Source organism: Falco punctatus (assembly GCF_963210335.1).
Source record: "Falco punctatus genome assembly, chromosome: 9".
In the NCBI taxonomy this organism is placed as follows: domain Eukaryota; kingdom Metazoa; phylum Chordata; class Aves; order Falconiformes; family Falconidae; genus Falco; species Falco punctatus.
The window spans coordinates 43664962-43687135 of NC_137589.1; the positions used below are offsets into that span (position 1 = coordinate 43664962).

The 22174-nt window shown below is 43.3% G+C and overlaps 2 protein-coding genes across 2 annotated transcripts in view; both read right to left on the bottom strand.

The window, feature by feature from the left end:
* RABGAP1 (RAB GTPase activating protein 1) overlaps nucleotides 1-22174 on the bottom strand; it is a 74181-nt gene that overhangs the window by 21823 nt on the left and 30184 nt on the right. The window contains exon 13 of the mRNA XM_080402475.1: nucleotides 21118-21268. Coding sequence (XP_080258601.1) covers nucleotides 21118-21268 — 151 coding nt within the window. The remainder of the gene's footprint in view (nucleotides 1-21117; nucleotides 21269-22174) is intronic.
* On the bottom strand, nucleotides 2932-21103 carry GPR21 (G protein-coupled receptor 21). The gene has a single exon (XM_080402508.1). The coding sequence runs from the start codon at nucleotides 13961-13963 to the stop codon at nucleotides 12917-12919; it is 1047 nt and encodes a 348-aa protein (XP_080258634.1). The 5' UTR covers nucleotides 13964-21103; the 3' UTR covers nucleotides 2932-12916.

Consider the following 22174-nt stretch of genomic DNA (forward strand, 5'->3'; position numbering starts at 1 on the left):
TGGAAATTATAACAAAAGTACTGTTCAGCATTTCAATTTGACAATAATTAACATGCCAGAGAGGTCTGTCTCATTATAAGGAAATCAGAAACAAACAAAAATCCAACGTTAAATAAATTTCAGATAAATATAAGCCTTTTAAGTCAACAAAAACAGGTAACAATAGCAGCTGGCTGTTAGCTTCAGCTAGTTTGGCAAGTAGAGATAGACAATGCTCAGAAACAATTCTGAAAACTTTAAAGCATGTGAATACAGTCTTAGTGATAACTTTTCATTTTCTTAAAAGTTTGCAAGACTGAATTACAGTGAAGCACTCTGCAGGAGCACAGGTACTGCTGACCGTAACAGCAATCTGTGGTACCAAACAAGCGGGTTCCCCGAGCATCACCTGTGTTCTGCTGCAATGGCAAAATAATCTTAAATCCACTTGCCTTTTAATCCACTTATTTAATAGAGAACAAAGCACCTGGCTGGAAACTCTTAAGATAGGCTTCTCAAACAAATCATTCATTATGGCTAAGGAGAACTAATTAGTGGTCTCTCTCTGGCTTTGCGTGACTTGTTCAGCACTTGACTCCTATGTTTCAGTACAATTCTTCAAGTGATCTCTAATGCTAGTTCCTGCAGCTGAAACATAGCTTGGGGAGAGAAAAATTAACGGAAATGATAAGGTTTAAAAAATGTTTTTCAAACCATGGCTTTGAAATCTCCCCATTAGTACAAACTGCTGCAATCCAAGCATTGTGTAACCTTTTCTTTACTCCTATTTTTATACCTTGCTGTGAGAATTGGCTCAATGGGCAATTTCTCATGCTTTCAGGGGACTGGGAACTGAAGGAAACCCTTCTGAACCCACACCCTTCACAAACTGGGATTGAAAAATAGAAAGCTAAGAATCACAGGAAGAAAAAGAAAGTAATAAAGAAAACAGAATGGAAAACAGGCATGAGAACTGAGGCAAGTGTAGCAAAGATTAAAATTCTCACAACAGTTCTCTGCTCCAAAAGAAAGTGGGAAAATGTAGATGCTCAGACTAAGAACATACCCTTTTTCTCCCCCTCTTTTAAGCACTTTAAAAATATTAGGGGAGTTATACTGAAACCTTCCTCTCCATCGATTTAAAAAGAAACTACATGAGTAATTATGGAAACCAGAATGCAGTCCAGCAGATCAAAGCTCACCCACTGTATCAGCCTGTCTACAGAAGCACAGTGGTTCCAACCTCCTAAGCTGGACACACTTAAGCCATTTTGTATTTTCGTGATCTTCCAGGGACGAACCCAGTATCTGCAAACCATACCATGCAGTTACAACTTCGATCACTGTCTTCACACTGAGACTGTGTTACTTTAGAAGCTTTAACTGTAGCTTAAGCCACAATTAAAAGACATAGATGAGCTGGAGTTCCTAGTGCTTCTCCATGAGCTGATCTACTTGCAGTTTTCAGCAGTTCAGGTTTATTCCTCCCAGTCCCCTGCATAACCCCAAATGGATGAAGCAGCAGCAGCAAAGAATTGCTGAAGGGACAAGATGTGTGATGGGAAAAAAACCCTAGAAATAAGACATGTCCAGAGAAGCCAAGGAAGTTGCCTGCTGGAAATGGCTTGCCACCCAAAGATTATCTCCTGTCACATCCCACTGATGGAGAAACCCAACAGGGGCATGAAGCACAAAGCCTTTGCCTAGACACAGGTTGACTTGAAAAGCAACATAAAAAGGGAAAAAAGGTAAGGTTCAAATGTTAGATTTCCCCCCGCCCCCACCCCCTGAATGATTAAAAACATCTAAGTCTGCTCACGAGGGTGAGCTGTCTGTCACCCACCGCCAATCCAAACCCTGCTGGATTCTCACTCTCGTCACAGTGGGATCAATTTTCATGTTGCTATTATTTCTTAGGGAAGTCCCACTGACTTTGTAAGGGTTTTATCACTTGATCAGAGATGACTGTGCGAAGGGTCTAAAGACTCAATCCATTGGTGGAACTTCACCCGCCTCACGCAGGTCAGACCAGCACGTGGCCACGCTCCTGTCGGGCACAGACAAGCCATTCGAGAGCACCGAGCCAGCTGACAGCAGTTGTGACACGCAGAAAAAGTCAAACCTCTCTGCAGCTTTCATGGGCAGCAAGAAAAGTGGCATCACACGATGGGGATAAGTTATTTTGAGTATACCTGTACATTTTAAGTACATCCACAAATATTAATATTTTCAGTGTTAGTAGGATACCATGTCACCAGGTCTAATTTGCAGGTTGATGGCATTCCCAAGGTTACTTTTAACAAGCCGTACTGACTGTGGTGTTTACGCAGAGTGCATTTCCTGCATTTGTCTGCAACCAAACCGCTGCGAGAAAGTTTGGATGAGAATTACACCTGTTACTGAGACTTCAAGGATATATCACAAAACCCACTTTAAGGCAAATGTAGTGGCAAACTTCTCACAAGAAGTGCTGCCCACCGAATGTGACGTGTTACCTGGAGTTGGCACTTACCAGGAACGTTCACAAATAAACGTATTTGTGGAAAAATCCTGAATAATTTAGACAAATTTGGAACGGTTAGACAGCTGCAATGTGATACAATAGTGCATTGATACAGCACACTTGCAGTCCAAATATGGCAATATAATGCAATTCTAAAAATAAAAGTGAATCCCTTGTGATATCCAGCCCTTTCGCTGTGTTCGTTTCCTTTTAGGGCTCAAGTTTCCCACAGGAAAATTATAGAGAGGACTTTGCCTACAGTGCCCTACATCATGTATGGATAAAGTATAAACACACAACGCATGCTGGAAGGTTTTCCTGCTCTTGGCAATTACGTACAAACCAGACTATTTAGAGCAAAGAAGATAAGAGGCTAAAAAACCCCACCCAGCCCCTAACGAACACACCTTTATCGCCACAGTTACATAAAAGTCATCTGAGACAAGACGTGAAAACATGTGACGTATCATTTATTTCTTAAATGTATTTATGATCCATTCAGACCTTTCAAATAAAGTGTACAAGTGCATTTCAGAATAAAAAACTACACTCTTCACACAGCTCTGTAGAACACTACATTTCATCAAGAAACTTGAAGCAAAAACTTCCTATTAAACCACCCATGCATCCTTTGGCTACAATAATATCACTGATCAACAAGTACTGCTATTCAATTCTGAGTTTCCCTTTAAAGAGAAGGAGCATCTTAAAATACGCTACCCCTTCCAGAGACCTCTCTTTAAAGAGAGAATATTAAATAAATTAGCTAGGCTTTTAGGCAAAACAGTAAGGCTACTTAGTACTGTTGATGCATGATCCATATATTTGGAGAACAGGCAAACCTAGGCTATGTGAAATGCGTCAACAGCCCTTGAAATTTTAGTAGTATCAAGATTACATCAATCCAGAACAAATGGCAGACAAAAATGTAACCAGTGGAACAATCACTGAAAAATGTGCAATTTCTCTTAGGATGGCAAGTGCTGATAACAGATTCAGAAAAGTGTTTATAAAACTTGCTAAGAACCACATTGACATTCTTAAAATTACATACCGTACAAAGCCCTAAAGCTCTGTAACTGTACAATTACTGCCCTATGAAACTGCTTGTTTTAAAATCCATATATACACACACATAGCCACATACATATGTAAAATACATATATGTATTTCAAAACAAGCACTTTAACATGGCAGTAACTGTACAGTCACATAGTACACATATATATGTATGTACACCTACAGCAAAAAGGAAACAAGCCAAGAGATGTGTGACACAGCTTGGGGTACAGATCAAAGGGAATAATACATTTCTTTGAGTCTTAATAACTCATAGCAAAAATTACCTCTTGGAAATAATTATGCAAAGATTTAGAATCAGATATTTACATGCTTCCGATTTATCTAGTTCCATTTAATATTTAAAAATATGCAAGTATTATTTTAACTCAGTAACATTTGTCATTTTTGGCTCAACCGTAGTTTTTCTTATTATTAGTCTTAGCTGAAAAATCAGCTACAGAAGTATCTATTAAAACAATGGGGTAGAAGTACTCCTCTGCCCTGTATTTTAACAGCAATTCTGAGTTGGCACAAAGTACATAGTTCTGGAGCCACAACAATAACTCTCCCTCAGCTGCCCTGCACATCACAAACACCCCCCTGCACCATCGCCCCCTCCCCTTGCAGAACAAAACAGAGCAAACCCAGGCAGAGACAAGGGACGGCGAGGAGCACAGGCTGGCACCCCGATACTCCCCGTTGTGTCAGAATTACACACAGCATTAGACCCCAAAGGATCGGATTGCCTCTGATTCACCTGTTTGCTTTTCTAATCTGCTTTGGTGGATTTTTTTTCTGTAGTTCTTCACAGCAGGGGTTTCACACTCGCACGTATTTCTCATCTTTTAATATGAAAAAATGTCCAGCATTAAAAGGTGCACAAAGTTCTTACAAACACACGCACACACATTCTTACCTGTGATTTTGTCTATTCTTGGTCTTTACACTGACACTCAGGGAAAAAACTACCAGTTGTAATACTACTTGTGTAAGGAGCTGGACTGTCTCCCAAACGAAACTCCTCATAACGACCCTTTGACAAATGTCAAATCACCACAGAACACACTGAAACCATCTCACCAGTGGCTTCTGCTGTCCTAGTTACCATGAGGGCACAGGGAGACAAGTGGGACACAAGGGAAAGCGAGCATCCTTTAAAGTAAGGTTGCTCCACTGTTACTTCATTCAGCAAAGCAACCTAAAAGCCACATGCACGCAGAGCCTCCCATGCTTGCAGTTTAATTGTAAACAGCATGTGAAAAAACAACAATTAAAAAAAGGTACTAATACAATTTTGAAATCCCTGAAGAAAAAGACATACCCACGAGTATTAAGAACAGTAAAAAAGCTCATCATTAGCAACTGCAAACTCGTTTCCATCCTGTTGCATTCATTAGAGGAATACAAAACTGAATCTAGTGTTTACATGCTAGAGTTACAATAGAAACTAGTTTCAAAGATTACACACGGAGAGAAATTTATCAGTATAGGAACTCGCAAAACACTGTGCTCTACAGCATTTCTAAAGACGTTAAGTCTGTGAAGACAATATACGTGATTGCAAATCCTTTCAGACAGTTCAAAAGCATGTCTGGAGGTAATGCTGCTTCCTGTGATCTGAAAGGATTAACTGCACCATTATTTTTAGTAGGTTTTAATGACAATTTAACCTCAAGAAATACCTAACCCCTCAAAAACCGAGGTGATCAGAAACATACAGGTACCTTACAGCCCTCAGGGTTTTATTTCTTTGTACACTAAACATCAATTTCTTTGACAGCATCTACAGAAAACATTTTAAAAAAATGTTTTTATGAAATACTTTCAATACTCAGTAATGCTAATATTTAAAAATACTTCACAGTGTGGTACTAATGTAACTTCATAAAACAAGCAACTTGAGTTAGCTAAAGCTCAAAGCCTTACTTAATATAATTATTAAAATAGTCCAAAGATTTCACACACACAAAATCACTAGCACTATAAATATACCTAAGCCACTTTAGTGCAAAGTCTGTTTTTGCTTCCCCTGACAAATCCCTCTATATTCCTGCCAGCATATTAAAATGTCATCCTTTACTAATCTAATTATTGATTTTCAAGGACTCATTTACAGTTGAAATCCCAAAAGAACTTTTTTCAATTTACCGTAAAGTAATGACTTGGTTTATTAAGCATTTGATTGCTTGTATCACGTGACCTTCGTAGCACTCACGAATGATTCACATATGCACAGCAAGATTTGAGTTCATCTTTACAAGGAGCTACTTGAATTTATTGAACTTTGTAATTAAAGGATCTCCAGTAACGACCAGCAGAGAGAAGCCAAAGCTTTGAATTACAAAATTGCTATCCTCATCTCACAAATTCATAAAAAGAAAGAAGTCGGAACAGAAAGTTGGGACGCCCTTCCCTCCTCCCAGCATGCGAAGGAGCTGCCCCGGCACAGCATCCCTCTGCAACGCGGCGACTGCCAACTTCAGCACACGTTTTGCTGTCAAAACTCAGATTCCAAATACAACCTAAGACAACGTGCACCCATCCAGCATTTCTAAAAACTCCTCAGCAAATGAAGCTACCAGTTACCAGCCAGCGCACAGGTAACAGCCCCGCAGTGACCTGGCCGCTGGTCTCCCCCCGGCGCAGAGCCTGCCCCTCTATCAACCCTGCAATCCAACGTCCCCGCAACAGCGTCGGGGCACAACAGAGATGACTTCAACAACTTCTGTCCCTCGGTTTCCATATTCTCTAGCTAAAGAATTGGTTCTGACTGGGCAGATGGCTAAAGTACATCAGAGGCTGTAACCAAACACCCTGGATCAGGATACAGGAACGCAACTTACATTTCTGTTTTCATTAACTGCGAAAGCTCAAGAGATGCAAATATGCTATGGGCGAGCTCCGCAAACACTCCTGTTTGCCACCACCACTAAATGTATTTGCAACAGACACAGACCATGGCTTGTTTTAACTCTGCAATGGGAATAAGACCTGCCAAGTGGCAGCAGCCAGCGCAGAGTGGAGCCACCAGCTGCCTGCCCAGGCAGAACACCTCACCTGTCCAGAAAACACCGTCTCATGGGAAAAAATAATCTGAAAAGATGACTACAGCAACCATATCACATCAGATTGTTTCCCTGTTGCTAGAACACCTCAGATGGTCAACCATGACGCAGACTGGTATCATCCCATTTTACCTGAACTGAAATGGAGGGGCTGGATTGCTGCTCCGGGTCTGAAGGGAATCCAATTGCTGCAGGTGTGGGAGCCCGAGGCGCAGCCCAACTGCCTTCAGAGTGCAGCAAAGCAAAAGCTAGAAGGTTAAACTCCATCGCTTAAAAAAAAATGTAAAGACTATGACCCAAATTAAATACTCCATTGTTTTGACAGAACTGCAATTTCCATCCGACCACCAATGCAGGCACAGCTGTCCAGCCGGTTTCCTTTGTTTGTTTCCACTGGCCACAACTTTCAGTTTCTTTCTCTAAATACAACTGTATCTGGTTTTACACATACTCAATTTTAATGTTGAAGAGCTATCCTCTTCCATAAAAATTTTACATACATAATTTTAGCATCGAATTTTCTGCCTGTGCTTATCTGCAGAAAATGTCTTTCAAAGCAGTACCTCTGCAATGCACAGGCAATAAGGGATTTACAACCGAGAAGCTTTAAGACATCAGCCTCCAGAAGTCAGGAGAACACTCCAAGTGCAAAATAGGGTTTTTTCATGATGGGGGATTCTCCCGTCATCCTAAAGGAGGGGCTGTTTACTTTCATGGAGACAGTCTATAAAACCTAAACGGCCCAACAGCCTGACCACCTGCAGCTCATACCAAGGTCCAACCCAACCTCAGCCAAATGTACTTCAAGCTCACATGATTCCGAAGTCTTAGGGGTCCCAAAGTGACTAACACATCTAATATACTGACCTGAGACCACAGCCACATACAAACAACAGTGTTCATAGTATAAAGACTATGAAAGATAAAAACAGCCCTATGTTAACCATGCTCACAAGAGCTCTGAATTCAGCAATAGGAAGAGCAAGAGAAGAGCAGAGCAAAGACTGAAAGGACCAGGTGGGCTGAGACAGGAGGAAAGAAGCACAGCTTCAGGGGGAGAACAAACTGGCTTGGCTTGGGCATTTCTCCACCGTCGTTATGTCCCAGCCTCTCCCCTCCTGGAAGCCTCAACAGAACAAGCCCAGCATTTGCAAAGTGTCCATTCCTTCAATTGCATAAAGGAAGACATCTACTCTTCCTCCACTTAAGTATAAAAACTACAGAGTCTTTTACACCTCTCAGATCTCAGCAGAGTATCAGTTACAAACATGTGCTTTGCCAACTTCAGACATGTTGGTAGTGAGGTAAAATCCAAGTTTATCTTGAATGACACCACAAAAGAACGAATCATCATATTCTGCAAAGTCATAGAAGGGAAGGAAAAGGTTTCTAAACTAAACGAAATAAGGGCCAGGTCAGGCAAATGTTTTAGCAGGTGCTTCAAGTACCCAGAGCCAAAAATGTGTTAAAACAAGAGCAAAAGCCCTCCAAAACTTCCACCTCCTCTTAGTAAATTAAAATTACCTGCAACAGATGAATCAAGTAATAGGAAAAATTTTAACCAGGCCTTTTGTTTGTAATGTCTAGAAGGTAGACCTCTAAAGGTAGGCTCCTATGCTCAGGTATTAGTTCCTAAGAAATACGTTTTTTAAAGCACTGACCCGAATGAGAAGTTCTGTCACCTTCAAACCCTGACATGGAGTCAGATCAGACTGAAACGTTTCAGACTTCCCGACTCATGAAGGTTCAGTGCATCCATTATCATCACAGCAGTTGGCAACACCACAATAAATATCAAAAAATCTGCCTATTGAAGTTGTATACTGAACGCGTCCATCTCACATCACATACAGGCCTTGGAAGTGTCTTTATCAGAAGCAACAAACTACTGAAATTTAGGACTTCTTACAGGTAAAACCTTTACATGAGCAGGAAAGGAACCACGCCATAGAGATGCCATGCAAAACTCAAATTTGGCAATTCTCATTCGAGTTGGCTGTAAGAAAGACTCTTGGCACAACCTCGTGCTACCTTGCGATGCTCTGTGTCTCGGTACTTTGTACCACTTCCTTCTTGTCAAAGATTTGTGACAAATATTCAAGACCGCCCCCTGGCACTCTGACACTGAGCCAGGTCAGAATTCCAACTAGCAGAATCAAATTTCTGAGTTCTTAAAAAACAAGTACAAAACCCCTAAGAGCAAACAAAGACTGTAGAAACTAGTAACATTTAATTAAAAAAAACTAATAGTAGGTAACAGCAACACTTTTGTTTCACACAAAAGATATCTGTTGAGTTAAAAAATACTGTCACTTGATTAAAGATTATAAAAAAATATTATTTCACAGGTTTTCTCCAAGTCTTTGGAAAATTACAATATAATCATAACCTAAACTTCCAGTAAACTTAAAAAATAATAATAAAGAGCTCTAAATGAAGTAAATTATCACCTTCTGAGAAGTTGTGCGTATAGAAATCCTTTCCATGGTACTAAAAAAAAAAAAAAGCCACTGAATTGCATCCTGCAAACTGAACCTTCTAGCAGCTTAATTTGAAAGTGAGGCAGATAATCCCAATTTAAAAAAAAATAATTAAAAACAAGTATAGCGTGACATGGAACTTCAAAATTAGTTCATTTAATCATATCACAACACACAATTTTTATGAAGATGCAATTTGATTTCTGTACTCTCCTCAGTGTGGCATTTATCTGTGCTCTTGATACCGATTTCTAAAGCACTAGGCACACTTGGGTACAAATATAGCCAAAAAAGGAGTAGTTTCGTATGTACAATAATGAAAGTGATCCAACTGGGAAGTTTTCTGCCTAACAATTCATAGCACAGATTGTCATGAAGAGGACTCCTGTGCCTCATGTGAACTACATGACAGAGGATGCTAAACGATCTGCTGAGCAAACAAGGTAATACCTCTCAAAATCACTTCTTCCGCAGCTGGCACCATGAACAAGATGCACCCCCGTGCCATTTCACTGAAGACAACAGACTCAAACTTATGAATATTTAAAACATCTAATCAAATACAAACCTAGATCAACATTAAATTAACTTAGAGGAAAAAAGAGTAATTTACTTCTTTTAAAAAAATAATAAATTAACACAGACAAAAAGAGAAATATTTGACACAAACTACATTACTGAGGCAACACTTAAAAGTGTCTGTATAAACACTGGATGAAACCTGAATGCACCAACTGGCTGCAGCTCCTCTCTGCCTTCATCTTTTGGAGGCTCCCAGATTCTGATATTCACCTCTCACAGAAATCATCTGAGCTGATAAAGACTTTGAGATGAGTAAGGCAACTGAACAAAAGCCTGGCTGTTCGGAATGTTATCACTGAATCTTAGCTGCAAAGCAACAACAGCATGCATCTGCATCTGTAATGACTACTACACTTCAAGTACAATTCTAGACTTACAGCTGAAGTAGCAACTGCTTCACTTCGAGTTAAATCTCTATGCCATGATTCAGACCCCTTACCACTTTTTAAAATTCTCCATATTCTCAAAAACTAGCATACAATGCTCCTAGTTAAACCCTCTATTCATGCTATGAAAAGAAGAAAAAAAGCAACAATCTTTGCTCTCCAGCTTCCACTTAAACCTGAAACTGCCATTTTTAGGGGTTTAGGCCCTAGCAGATTCTTTTCTTCTATTAAATTTAATCAAATACTATTTCAATGATAGATTGCATCACTTCAAAGACTTGGAAATGTTAGATAAGGTGAAGAGTCAGAGAAAAGCTATTGGGAGTTTACCTGAGAGGCTGTTCCAAAAATCCCATACACACACACTTTGATATTAGTGACTAAAGCCCTTAAATTGTTCCCCAAAGCCCACCTTTGCCGTAATACCTACAAAACCCTTGAGAACAATTAGCCAGCTGATGTGCTAAGAGCTTATTATACTTATAAATGACTCACGACGCTCTTACACCCGTTCCCCCCAGAGCTGGCTGTGCCTCAGACGTCAGGCGCAGCAGCTTTGCAGGGTAAACCACCTCCGCCGCCCATGCCTGCTCCAGCCACCGTCTTACTACAAAAGACAACAAGAAACATCGTTGTGAAGGCATCGGGGTTCAGACAACCTTTGTTCCTAGAATTTCAGATGAACTAAGGAGGAAGTTTGCCTTGAGAGGTTTGGACTATGGATAGAAGACGTTGAAAGCAAACCAAAACATGCCTTCAATGCGCTTTGCAACAGGTTTAAAACAAAAATGGGGCCGCAGCAGTGGGGGTCCGCCCCATCCTCCCCAGGGCCAGGCACATCCATACCCATCAGAGGAACTCATGTCTGTCGGCAATGAGTGCGGGCAAGGGCCAGTCATGCCAGGAGCGCTGCATCCTGCTGCTCTCGCTTTTCTTCTCTCTCCTCCACGGCAGCCCCACAAGGCTGTACTGGCATAAATGCGGGTGGGCAGCGAGCAGGACAGGCTGCAGCAATCGCCTCATGTGACAGCACAGAGACACAAACCGTCACCCTCGGTGGCAAAGCCTGGCAGACAAGAGGCTGGGGCTCCCGGCAGGAGGGTATGTGTGTGCTTGGGGGAGGGACAGTGTGCAATAATAAAAAAAATAATAACAATAATAATAAAAAAGATGATCTTGATCTATAACAACAGTAGGCGTGAAACCATTTAATGAAAATATACTCTCCCCTTCGGCAAAGAGAATTACCCCAACTCTAAAACAAAAACAAAAATAAATCAAACTACTTTTCCCGAATATTTTTTCATTCCCACTATGCCACACACCAACTGTAACACATGAGCTCACAGAATTCCCCAGGCTCCCAGCAGCCTGGAAGCACAACGAAGGAAGCCAACTGTGGACAGCCACGGTGTATACCCCACTCCCCGAGCGGCTGTGGTGGGGACACAGCCCTCACCAGGAGCAGGGGGAGATAAACTGATACAGACTGTAATCTGTTATTACAGGAATACCTGGTTCACTTTCATTTCCCAATATGGCATCAGTCAAAAGGAAAGGATATCCTTCAGGAAAAACTAATCAATTTGAGGGCCACACTGCCTTCTTAACAGCATTACAGTACTCAAAAACATTTAATCTAAGCGAGCTTGAAAAAGCTGTGGTCAATGAGATTTTGTTTCTCACATACTGACTTTGTTTGACCAGTTAGATATGCGTTTGCCAACAGGATTTAGCTCCTGCTATATTCGAACTATCTTTAATCCCACAAAGGCTAAAGAAAAGTTTCTCTGATTTAGCTCTGTGCACTTATGAATAACTCAAATACTACAGTTAAATTTACAGCATAGTTCCCTTAGCTGTTTAGAAGACAATTGTTTTCTTTCCTTTCCCCTTAAGTTCTAGTATGTAAAATATCAGAAGAATTTAGATTAAAAAAAAAAAAAAAAAAAAAAAAGGGACATGTTATTTTTAAAGTTGTTCTTGAGAAAATTTCCACATAGAAAACTGTGGCATTTCTCCACTGGTTTGCGAATAATTTTCACATGTTGGCATCATCCTCAAGTGGCTGCCACAACTCTGGTATCACAAAGCAACATGTCTTTTCTCTTAGCTTACTAAAACACATTTTATTTAAACTGCTAAATTTGATCTGATCCAAGTTTTTCTTCTTACTTCACAACAAACAGGAATATGAAGATGCCGTACTCTGATCGCACACACGCATCCCACCAGAGCAACGGGGCACAGAAGCCAGACCAGTCCTCGTAAGTCTACAACCGTTCCGAGTCACATCGCTGCACTCATGGCTCAATAAGACTCTAAGTTCACACTAAGACGTTCACATCGTTCACTACAGTTCTAGAAGTCCTGTCTAGGTAGCACTGAAAAACAAATTGTTTGGCCCCTTCTGTTACGATGCTGGAACACTGTGTCAATATACTTTGGCATGTATTAAAAAAATCCCTGTAATATACCATATACTGTGACATTTCCACTTCAGATCTATCATTTACATGTGAAGCACGAATCTCGAAAGAACCTAGTAAAGCTGTAAGAAAGACTACATTTTGCCGAAGCTCTCAGACACCCACTCCATTCAGTCACACCAGCTGGAGAGGTAAGTGTCAAGATACAGCTTTATTCTTAAAAATGAATATGGAGGTGAAACTCCACAGCCTCCTCCACAGCAATAATTTTTCAAAGCGCAACCACAATGATATGTGCTCCTGATTCTTCTATGTCAGCAGCATTTCTCAGAAACCTTTTTGCAAATCTGGACATCTTAAAATCATATTTAACTTATTTTGTAATTCACGGAATTGTCCCTGCACTTCCCAGTCCAGCTGATAGGCGTCTTTAAACATGACATCCGTTGGAAGATCTTTTGCTCCTAGAGGTAGAGGAGTCCTTAGCTACCCTCTGCCTAGCGCAAGAGGCGCAGATAGCCCCCGAGAGACGCTTAAGCCCCTTCTGAAAGACACTGTTGGAGAGACTGTAAATGACACAGTTGCAGAAACTGTTGCTAATGGCAAGCCAAGTGGTCAAGAAGGATGCAATGCGGTTACTATAGACATTGGAGCTCTCCAGCAGGAAATAGATAATGTAGGGCAACCAGAGGATATAGAAGACACTGGTGATGCGGAAAAGAACCATGGCGTAGCGCTTGTCCGGGCAGGGCTGTGCCTCCCCAGCCTCCCCATCCTGAGAGCTGAAGCGCACTCGCCTCTCGTTGATCTCCTTGGTGTGCTGCTGGCAGATGCGGAAGATGTTGAAGTAAGTGAAGCAGACGATGAACGCAGCTGGGGCGTAGAGCATCACCACAATGAAGAGGGTAAAGTAGGGATCGGTGTTCCAGGAATTGGCACACCACTGAAACACATCCCCGTGGTATCCAGGCTTTCCCCAGCGGAAGGAGGGTAAGAAGACCAGGCAGGAGTAGAGCCAGATGATCAGTATGCAGATCCGAAGCCTCCACGGGGTAACCAGCGTGTTGTAGGTCAGTGGCTTTGTGATGGCAATGTACCTGTCAATACTGATGCACGCCAAAGAGGCCATGGAGACGCTCTTCAGCACCGATACCACATACCCAAAGATTTGGCAAACCAAGGACTCACTTAAAACAATAGGATAGTGCAGCAGAGACAAAGAAGGCACCAGACAGCTCACGCCCACCAGGAGGTCAGCATACGCCATAGTCTGGATGAAGTAGCTGGTGGTGTGGTGGTTCAGCAGAGGTGCACAGTGAAAGACAAAGATCACGATAATGTTGCCAGAAATAATCAGCACCATGAGGAACACAATAATGACCACTTCCAGGAGGCAGAAATTGATGGTCTCCAGATAGCTGACGGCCAGGAGGCAGAACGGCCGGCCACTCTGGTTGCCAACCAGAGAGGAGTTCATCTTGAGCACTGCAGCGGTCTCTTCACTTCATGCTCCCGCCCGCTGCCCGCAGCCACCCCAGGCGGCTGCTGTCATTGCGGCTGCTGCGGGCGCGCAGCGGTGGCGGCGGCGGCGCGCGGGTCCCCGGGGCTGCTCCCGCCGCGCATTGTCTGCGGCACCGCTGGGCGCCCCGGCACGGGGGGGGGTCCCGGCCTCACCGGCCCGCCCGGCGGGGCTGGGGGGCTGCGCGGGGGGGAGGGGCACCTCCGCCGAGCCAGGACGCGCGTCCTCCCCGCGGCTGGCAGAAGAGAAGGGGAAAGCGCTTTACAGACCCGCCGGCCCCGCCACCCCCTCCCTCCCTCCCCGCCGCCCCCCGGGGCCGCGCAGCGCCCCCCCCCGGGCCCGGGCCCCGGCCAGCCAGGCGGCGGGGATGCGCGGCGGGGTCCAGCCCTTCTCGCCTGGCTCCATTTTGCACGACGCTTTTGTTCGCTGCCGCTCCCGGCCCGCCCGCCGCCCCAGCCCCCGCCACCGCCCCCCGCCCGGCCCGGCCCGGCCCGCTGCCCCCCGCCGCCCCGGCCCTACCTGCCGCAGGGGAACAAAAGCCCGGCGGCATCCCCGGGGCGCCGGCAGCGCGTGCTCCGGCCGCGGCGATGCGGAGCCGGGGGGAGGGGACGGCGGGAGGAAGGGGAGGGAGGCGGGCAGCGGCGGAGGGCGCGGCGCCGGCGGGGACCCGCGGGGAGCGAGGCCGCAGCCCCCCGGGCCGCCCCCGAGCAGGAGCCCGGGCTCCCGCGGCGGAGGCGCAGCGGCCGCGCCCGGCCGGTGGGCGCCGCACCCGGCGCGGCCCCGCAGCCCCCGGGGAAGCGGCGGATCCCGACGGGCGCCCCCCCCCCCCCCCCCCCGGCGGCGGACGGCCCCCACCTCACGGCCCGGCTGGGCAGCGACGCGCAGACCCCGCGCTGCGCCGCAATGTAACGCGGTGCCGCCCCAGCCCGTCCGGGGAGCATCCGCCCCGAACAGGGGCGCCTTCCCCGGCCGCCGGGCTGCTGTCGGGAGGCACCTGAAACCCGGAGCAAAGCTGAGAGCTCCGCACAGGGCAGCACCCCCGCACCGGTGCGCACACATGGCAAAATCACGGCTCCCCCCAGCCCCCCAGCTGCTGGCAGGGCAGCAAGCCCCGCACATGGCAAAGGCACGGCTCCCCCCGCAGCCCCCCGGGCAGGGTAGCACCCCCCCGCACCGGTGCGCACACACACGGCAAAGGCACGGCTCCCCCCACCAGCCGCCACCGAGACACACCGGAAACCCTGTAACACCCCGAGACGCACAAGAGTCACAAGGCAGCCCTTGAACCCCCCGAACCCGTACCCACGCCACACACACCCCATCGTACAGATTTAACCCGTAACGCCACGTCCATGTGTACACGGAGAAGATGCTGTAACAGGATACTGATACCTCGTTCTTGGTCAGGAATGTTTTACCCACTCGACATTCTGGAAAATACGTTCCTGTGGTACATGGAAGCTCATTCTCCCACCTGGATAGCAGGCTGCTCCACGGCCACTGCTTTGGACCAGCCCATCACCACTGGACCTGGGCTTTGAACTGATCGCACCAGCAAAAGACTTCAGCAATTCAAGCCCTTTTGTCAAAAATGACAGCGTGCAGCTGGCACCCTCACCAGCGTTCAGGCCACTGAGTTCAACCAACACCAGCAAAGCCAAGGCTCTGGTTAACCTGAGCTAAACGTTTGTCATTCCATGGAATACCTAATGGAAAATTAATTGCAGCCAAAGGGACAGACCTCAAAGTAATCATGCCACAACGCTCAGGATTTTAGCTGACCTGTAAGTAGGAAAAAACATTTCACAAGACACTTGTGTTGGTCAAAAATCTGTGCTGGACAACAGCATGACTTGGCAGATTTTTAGTCAGTCTTGTGCAAAAGCCTGAAAACAAAGACTTGTTCCTTCTGCCCTAACTTTACCCCAGAAAAGATCCCTTTACTATTACCCTTCATTTTTGTTACAGTTTGATGGAGTTTCTACTCATGGCAACTGAAGTACTAGAACTGTAGCTAGGAAACATAAACTTTGAATTAAATTTAGGCAAGGGTATTGTGGTTATACAAAAAACAAGCTATGATTGAATTACTGCTGGAGAAATGATCTCCTATCTTTCCAAAGCAGAGAATTATTTACATACCAATTGATTCAAATAGTATTTCTGGATCCTTAGGCATGAATAGATACATTATAACATCCTTAAGAAAACAACATACATGGAACTTTAAATATATCTCAGATATATAAAAACAAGGTAGCGCTGGAAATCCTGAGACTGACCAAAACAACATCTGGTCACTGAAATTTCACAACAGAAGATGCATCACCAAATCAAAAACTCCTCAATGTTTAGATTTCTATTAGAAGTACAAGCTTAAACTCCCATAGCTGACAGATATTTCTGTAGAACAGAGATGGTTTTTATCTTTAACTGACATCCTATTGTTTCTCCAAAGCTGAGTGATAACTCTGTTCAAAGTTCAGGCAAACTTACTCCCGCTTGCTTAAAACACCCAAGCCCTAACCAGCAATATTGCAAAGTTAATTCTCTCAAGCACCCCTGCACCAAGTTGAAGCGGCCAACAAAAGGTGTAAATTGCAACTGGAAGGTACCAGGGCCAAGATACACCTGCCAGCCACCCCAGCTGGCTGGTTATAGCACAGCCAGCCTGCCCAGGAGAACCACCTCTAAGAAACAGGAGAACGTGTGCACATGTGTGCTTCGGGTAGCCCAGGTCTGCGAGAGAAGGAAAATATTTCTGTGTCGCAGAGACGTCTCCTACTCTACACAGTGATACAATACAACCTCACTCATGACTGTTAAAAGGTATTCAAGAAGTCATTCAAAGTTACAACAAGAACTCTTGGGAAAATGCTTGTAAAAGATAATTAAACTTGTATCATCACGTGATCAAAACTAATCAAACCAGGGATCTAGATGTTCGGGCACACTGATAGCAAGGCTATGTCATACTTTTTATACAGTGATTCACAGATGTATGTCAGGTTTAATTTCAGTTCATTACACACAATCATGGCCCTTTCTACTCCCAAAAATTAAATATTCTTCTTAATTTATATGAACATATGGAAATGTGATACAAGTGGAAAGTAAGTTAACCACCCACAGCTAAAGCACTGTTACATTTTATGCCACTGAAGAAGCAACACATTCAGTCAAATAATGGTAGTGACATTTTCATCTATTTCTTCATTAAAAACTATTATCATTTGCACCAAGACAGGTGAGTATATTTGGTAGAACTTCTATGTACTGTAATCCTCTGCTCATGGAGACAAAAAAGCAGGAAGATGAGAAAGTGGGTAGCAAGAGTCCTGCTGTAAGAAAAACTGGAACAACTTAATCTCTTATCAGGCCTTAGAATTTTACCAGAAATGGTGACCCCAGGGTAACATTCCAGGATACTCCTCCTGCCACTGGTTTTTTTTAAACTTTATTTGTGCCACAAGATGTCCCTCTCACGTTGTAATTTTCTTAATATAGCGTATTTATCTGGCACAACAGTTCATGGGTTTTTTCCTTTCAACATTATTTCCTCCCACACAGACCTATATCCAAAAGCTTTTCTTTTCTCCTAAATATTGTAAATGTCAGGTTCTTAAAATTTTGGTATTACTGAGTACTTCTCCACCGAGAGATCACCACTGATCTAAGAGATTCAGTAGTTGTATTAATCCTTTTTAAAAACCTTGCCTGAAAAGTGGCTACTGTCTATTTTGCTTTGTATGAGGTTTTTGATTTTTTTGGGGGGGTGGGGTGTTTGGTTTTTTAACCTATGTGGCTCACTTAACAATACTTTCCATCCACCTACAACTGTCAAAAATGTGAAGCAGATTTCCTGCAGTGTCCATTAACACCCAGAGTGAGTGCCCATGTCTCTCTTCCTACCTTTCAGTGGCTGCAAGCCCAAAGATTAACAGCCGTAGCCGTGATTGCCAAAGTCCTACCAGGAACAGATGCCTCTCAAAAGGATTGTCCAGATAGTTTTACCTACAGTTTGCTTTCTGTCCCCAGTAGGGACATGACCTTAATTCACTGGGCTGGCTTTCAGCCACACTCCCCACCACAAGGCACGGCAATCTGGAGTCGCTAAAAGCTTTATTACTGCACACAGATGGTGCGCAAATTCTCAAAAGTAATTTGTGGAAGCATCACAATAGTGAAAGTTAGGCACTACCGCAATAACAAAAGCACAGAGTACAAAAATCCAGCTAGTGTTTATCGAAGAAATAAGGTGCAAATAATTAATAAATACTGTCACAATTACTGGGATGCAACAAGCACACCTCAAGGTGCAGTTTCAACGCCATGTACAAGTCCGATTCAAGAAGAGACCTAGACCCAGCCTTCACTGGTAGAACACAACAGAAGACATTTCCTTTTCACTCATTCAGTAGCCACATATCAACAGTAAACAAAAAACTATCCTTGTACCACTTAACTCGCAAAAGAAAGCAAAACCCCACAGATTCACTAAGCATCAGGAGCCAGAACCTCACAGGAAAGCAAACACTAGACAAACTACCGGGGCGCTTGCATCCAGCACCCTGTGCACAAGGGGAGGGGGGGGAATCCCTGGAAGAGGCCAGAAGCTTTTGAAGCAGCTGTCAACACAGATCCTTATTAATTTGGGACTGTGCTGCTGCATGGGGTCATGCAAAACTTGACAGAAATCAGACGCAGCTACAGGAATAGAGGTCAGCATGAAGAGAGAAGGGGCACTGGATTAGGAGTACTCAAACAGGCTTATCGCATCTCCCACTCGCACTGAAAAGCAAAGGTTTTACATCAACACCTTGCGCTTCTGCACCATGCCACAGCAGTTATTCTCAGATAAACTATTGCAATGTGTGGTAACGTAAATAAGTAAATAAGTGCATGCTTGCCACAGAAGTGACTTGCAAAATGTGGTGAAGCATTACAAGGATGGCAAAGAAACATATTATGAAGGACCCCTACCTTCACAGAATTAACCCCTTTTTCCCCCACACATGTTCACTCCTGCACTACAGCATACTGACTGTAACTGAGCTGCTATTTTAAGAGCAGTACGAATTTGTCACATTAGAACTCTGAAATTATCAAATAATCTAAAAACAGATCGAATAATATGAAAATAAAAAATTAAGGTCTGAGTGCAGTCCAGCATTATTACACTGTTAGCATATCCTATATACAATGGATCTGCAAACATTATCTTCCTGGATCTTGAATTCATGTTCCCATCAGCCTCCCAAACAATCTTTGCATTCTTTGCCTATTTTCATCTTTGGTACTTCCACACAGCCACTGATAACCTTTTCTGAAACCTTACACTTCTTCCATTGCCTGCAGATTGAAGAAATCACAGTTCCACCATGAACCACTTTTGCCCTCAATACACCAGCCTTTGCCCACGGTGCAGGAACAGTCACAGCCATTTTCATACTCCAGTCACAATAAGGCAAACAGCCTTATTAGACCACTGCTAACGGTCTAATAAGGCACTTCCACATTAAAGGAGACCTCACTTTCATTTGCTTGAGCTGGTTATTGTAGCATGCTGGTAGTATACTACAGATCTTATATGACTACAGTGGAGCCTGAAAATGGACATGGAGTAGTCATTTTCTTTCATTGTTTAATTTCTTAATTGATTTCCAGGCTGAGTGACCGCTGCAGGTATAGCCAGTCCCCTTGCTGCAGAATGCAGTGTGGGATCAGCCTACTCTGCCTTTCACTTGAACTCCAGAGATGCTTCCAACACATTAGATCCAGGTTACTTCCTTTGTCTCTGCCAAATGTAAATGAGCGGAAGTTTCACAGATTTAAGTGAAATGTTACACTATTCCTTTCTAGCTTACGAAGACAGCAGCAGTAAGTGCCACCAACTGTGCCACAAAGAGATCATCTTTTCCATTCTGATACCAAAACACTGAAACAGAGAAACAACTGATGCTGTCAACTACTCACAAAGTAATTAAAATAACACAACAGAATAACTGTGATACTCTCCTTGCCAGAGCACTCAACCTCCACATTATTTGTATGATTTATTCACCATAAAATCCAAGTTATAGCTCTACAATGCATGTACTAATATTAAGGAACTCAGATCAAGTTTCTTCTATATTCAATAAGTATGTGAAAGTACTTATGGCAGAACATTTTTAGCTAATCTAATGTGATTCATTCAGATCACATAGGATCCTTCCTGCATGATTTCAGGAGAAACCAAGCTTAACTTCAGGGGCTCTCCTGCCCTCAGAATAAGGTCTTTAATTGCTCCTTGCTAATCCATGCCATCAGAACATAGATATACAAAGGCTGATTCAGTTTTGCTTTAAACTGGTGAATAATTAATTTGTTATATTTGTACTTAAGTTGCATCATTGATTTCTATTAGTGATCTTCTACACTTGCAAGTTTGATTAAAGCCGTAAAATACGACATATCTGTACAGATAGTGGTAAAATCCAAATTAACACATCGGTTTTCTAGATAAGGAAGCGACATTTCATTTTGTGACCCATTTGTTACTCTAGAACTTAAGAGAAATACTGAGTGATGTCTATATAGAGAATTTTTGTTTTCTTTTCCTACGTTACTGAGGTCAGCATTCAAGATGAGAAATTAAAAAACTGCTGTCTAGCGCAAGAATGTCCAAAATGGGTTTTTTCTATGAAAAAAAGGCTGCAATTTCAGCTAATGTTGGATTTTTCACATAAATATTAAGACATTGGCTTTCCTGAATGAAAGCTGAATTTTGCTCTAAACAAGCAAAGGAAATCAGCTCCCTAAATCTCTGTCAATTATGAAAGCAATTAATAGAATACCCGCTTTTGACAAACTAACTCAGAACTCATCCCAGTGAAACAGAAGTAGGACTGTTAAAAAGAAAGCACTCCAAGCAGATAATGCCACAAATAGCTCTGCTGAGAGCGTTCTTTGTCGGGGGGAGGACTGAACTACTCTCGCCAGCTGATACACTACATTCACTCATGAACCTTTAACATGAGGATGCACACTCAGAAGTCTCTGTATATCCATTCTTTAAGATAGGGGGGGGGGGGGGGGGGGGGGGGGGAAGATGACAAAAAGCATTCTACCTTGGTGATGAGAATTCGGTACTTCTCCACCAGGTGATCGTTGTTGTGACACCCTGCCAGCAACTGCCACACTTCGCCTCTGAGGGCCTCGGGGACACCACTCCTCACCAACGCTGACAATGTCTTCGGCCTCACGCTCAAATTCAAATGCCTGGGTGCAGGGGAAGGCATTGTTACTGTTATCCAAATACAAATAAAGAAGTACATGAGCAACTATGTGTAACATCAAACATGACAAATGGCAAGAATTCCAAGACAGTCCATATGTTGCCAGCATTAACTAAAATTCAAGTTATGGAAAAAAAAAACCAAAACCAGCCAGATTTGGAGAAGTATTTTCCAATCTATTTCCTTAATTCCCATTCCATTTAAACATAATATAAATACATAAAACACTCAACAAACCAAAACGCTCCAGCAGAAACTATAACTGGAGGACAGATACCACACTGAGTAAGATTCCGAGCTCAAACTGCACCAAAACAAGAATTAATCTGCAGAGGCATATACTGCTCTCTAGACTTCCTACACCCAAGCGGGCAGGTAACCTTCTAGGTGAGAGAGGGAGAGAAGACAGGCAAACAGAACTATTAAAAAAAAATTAAAATAAAACTGCACATGGTTATCTAACTATGTCCAAGCAGGTTCCACTGTACAAGCTAGTCCCATCCAAACAGTTTTTTCAAGTGAGACTGGTGATAGCACATAAATTACAGCACTAAGTTGTAAAAACTAAACATACATATAATTTATGCAGTTACAGAAAGTTAAGCTGAACAGTTGATTCGTTGCTTATACATGAAATCCCCAAAAGACAGAGGCCTTAAAGAAAATTCAAATTCTCTGCAGTTATGAAAAAAATACCTTCTAGGTAAAATTATTACAAGGACTGATAGACAAAGCCAGGCAAAAAACTGAACTTGTATCAACTACATTATCTTCTTAACAATAAGCTGGTACTTAATAAGGTTTGTTAACAGTCATAATAGATATATGGATGGTAATTTTATACAGACTATGACCCCTTGTTGCCTTTCTCCAGTCTACTGTGTTCCAA

Bases quoted from the DNA above. Each gene is read 5' to 3' on its own strand.
- GPR21 (XM_080402508.1), bottom strand. From the start codon at position 13,963: ATGAACTCCTCTCTGGTTGGCAACCAGAGTGGCCGGCCGTTCTGCCTC.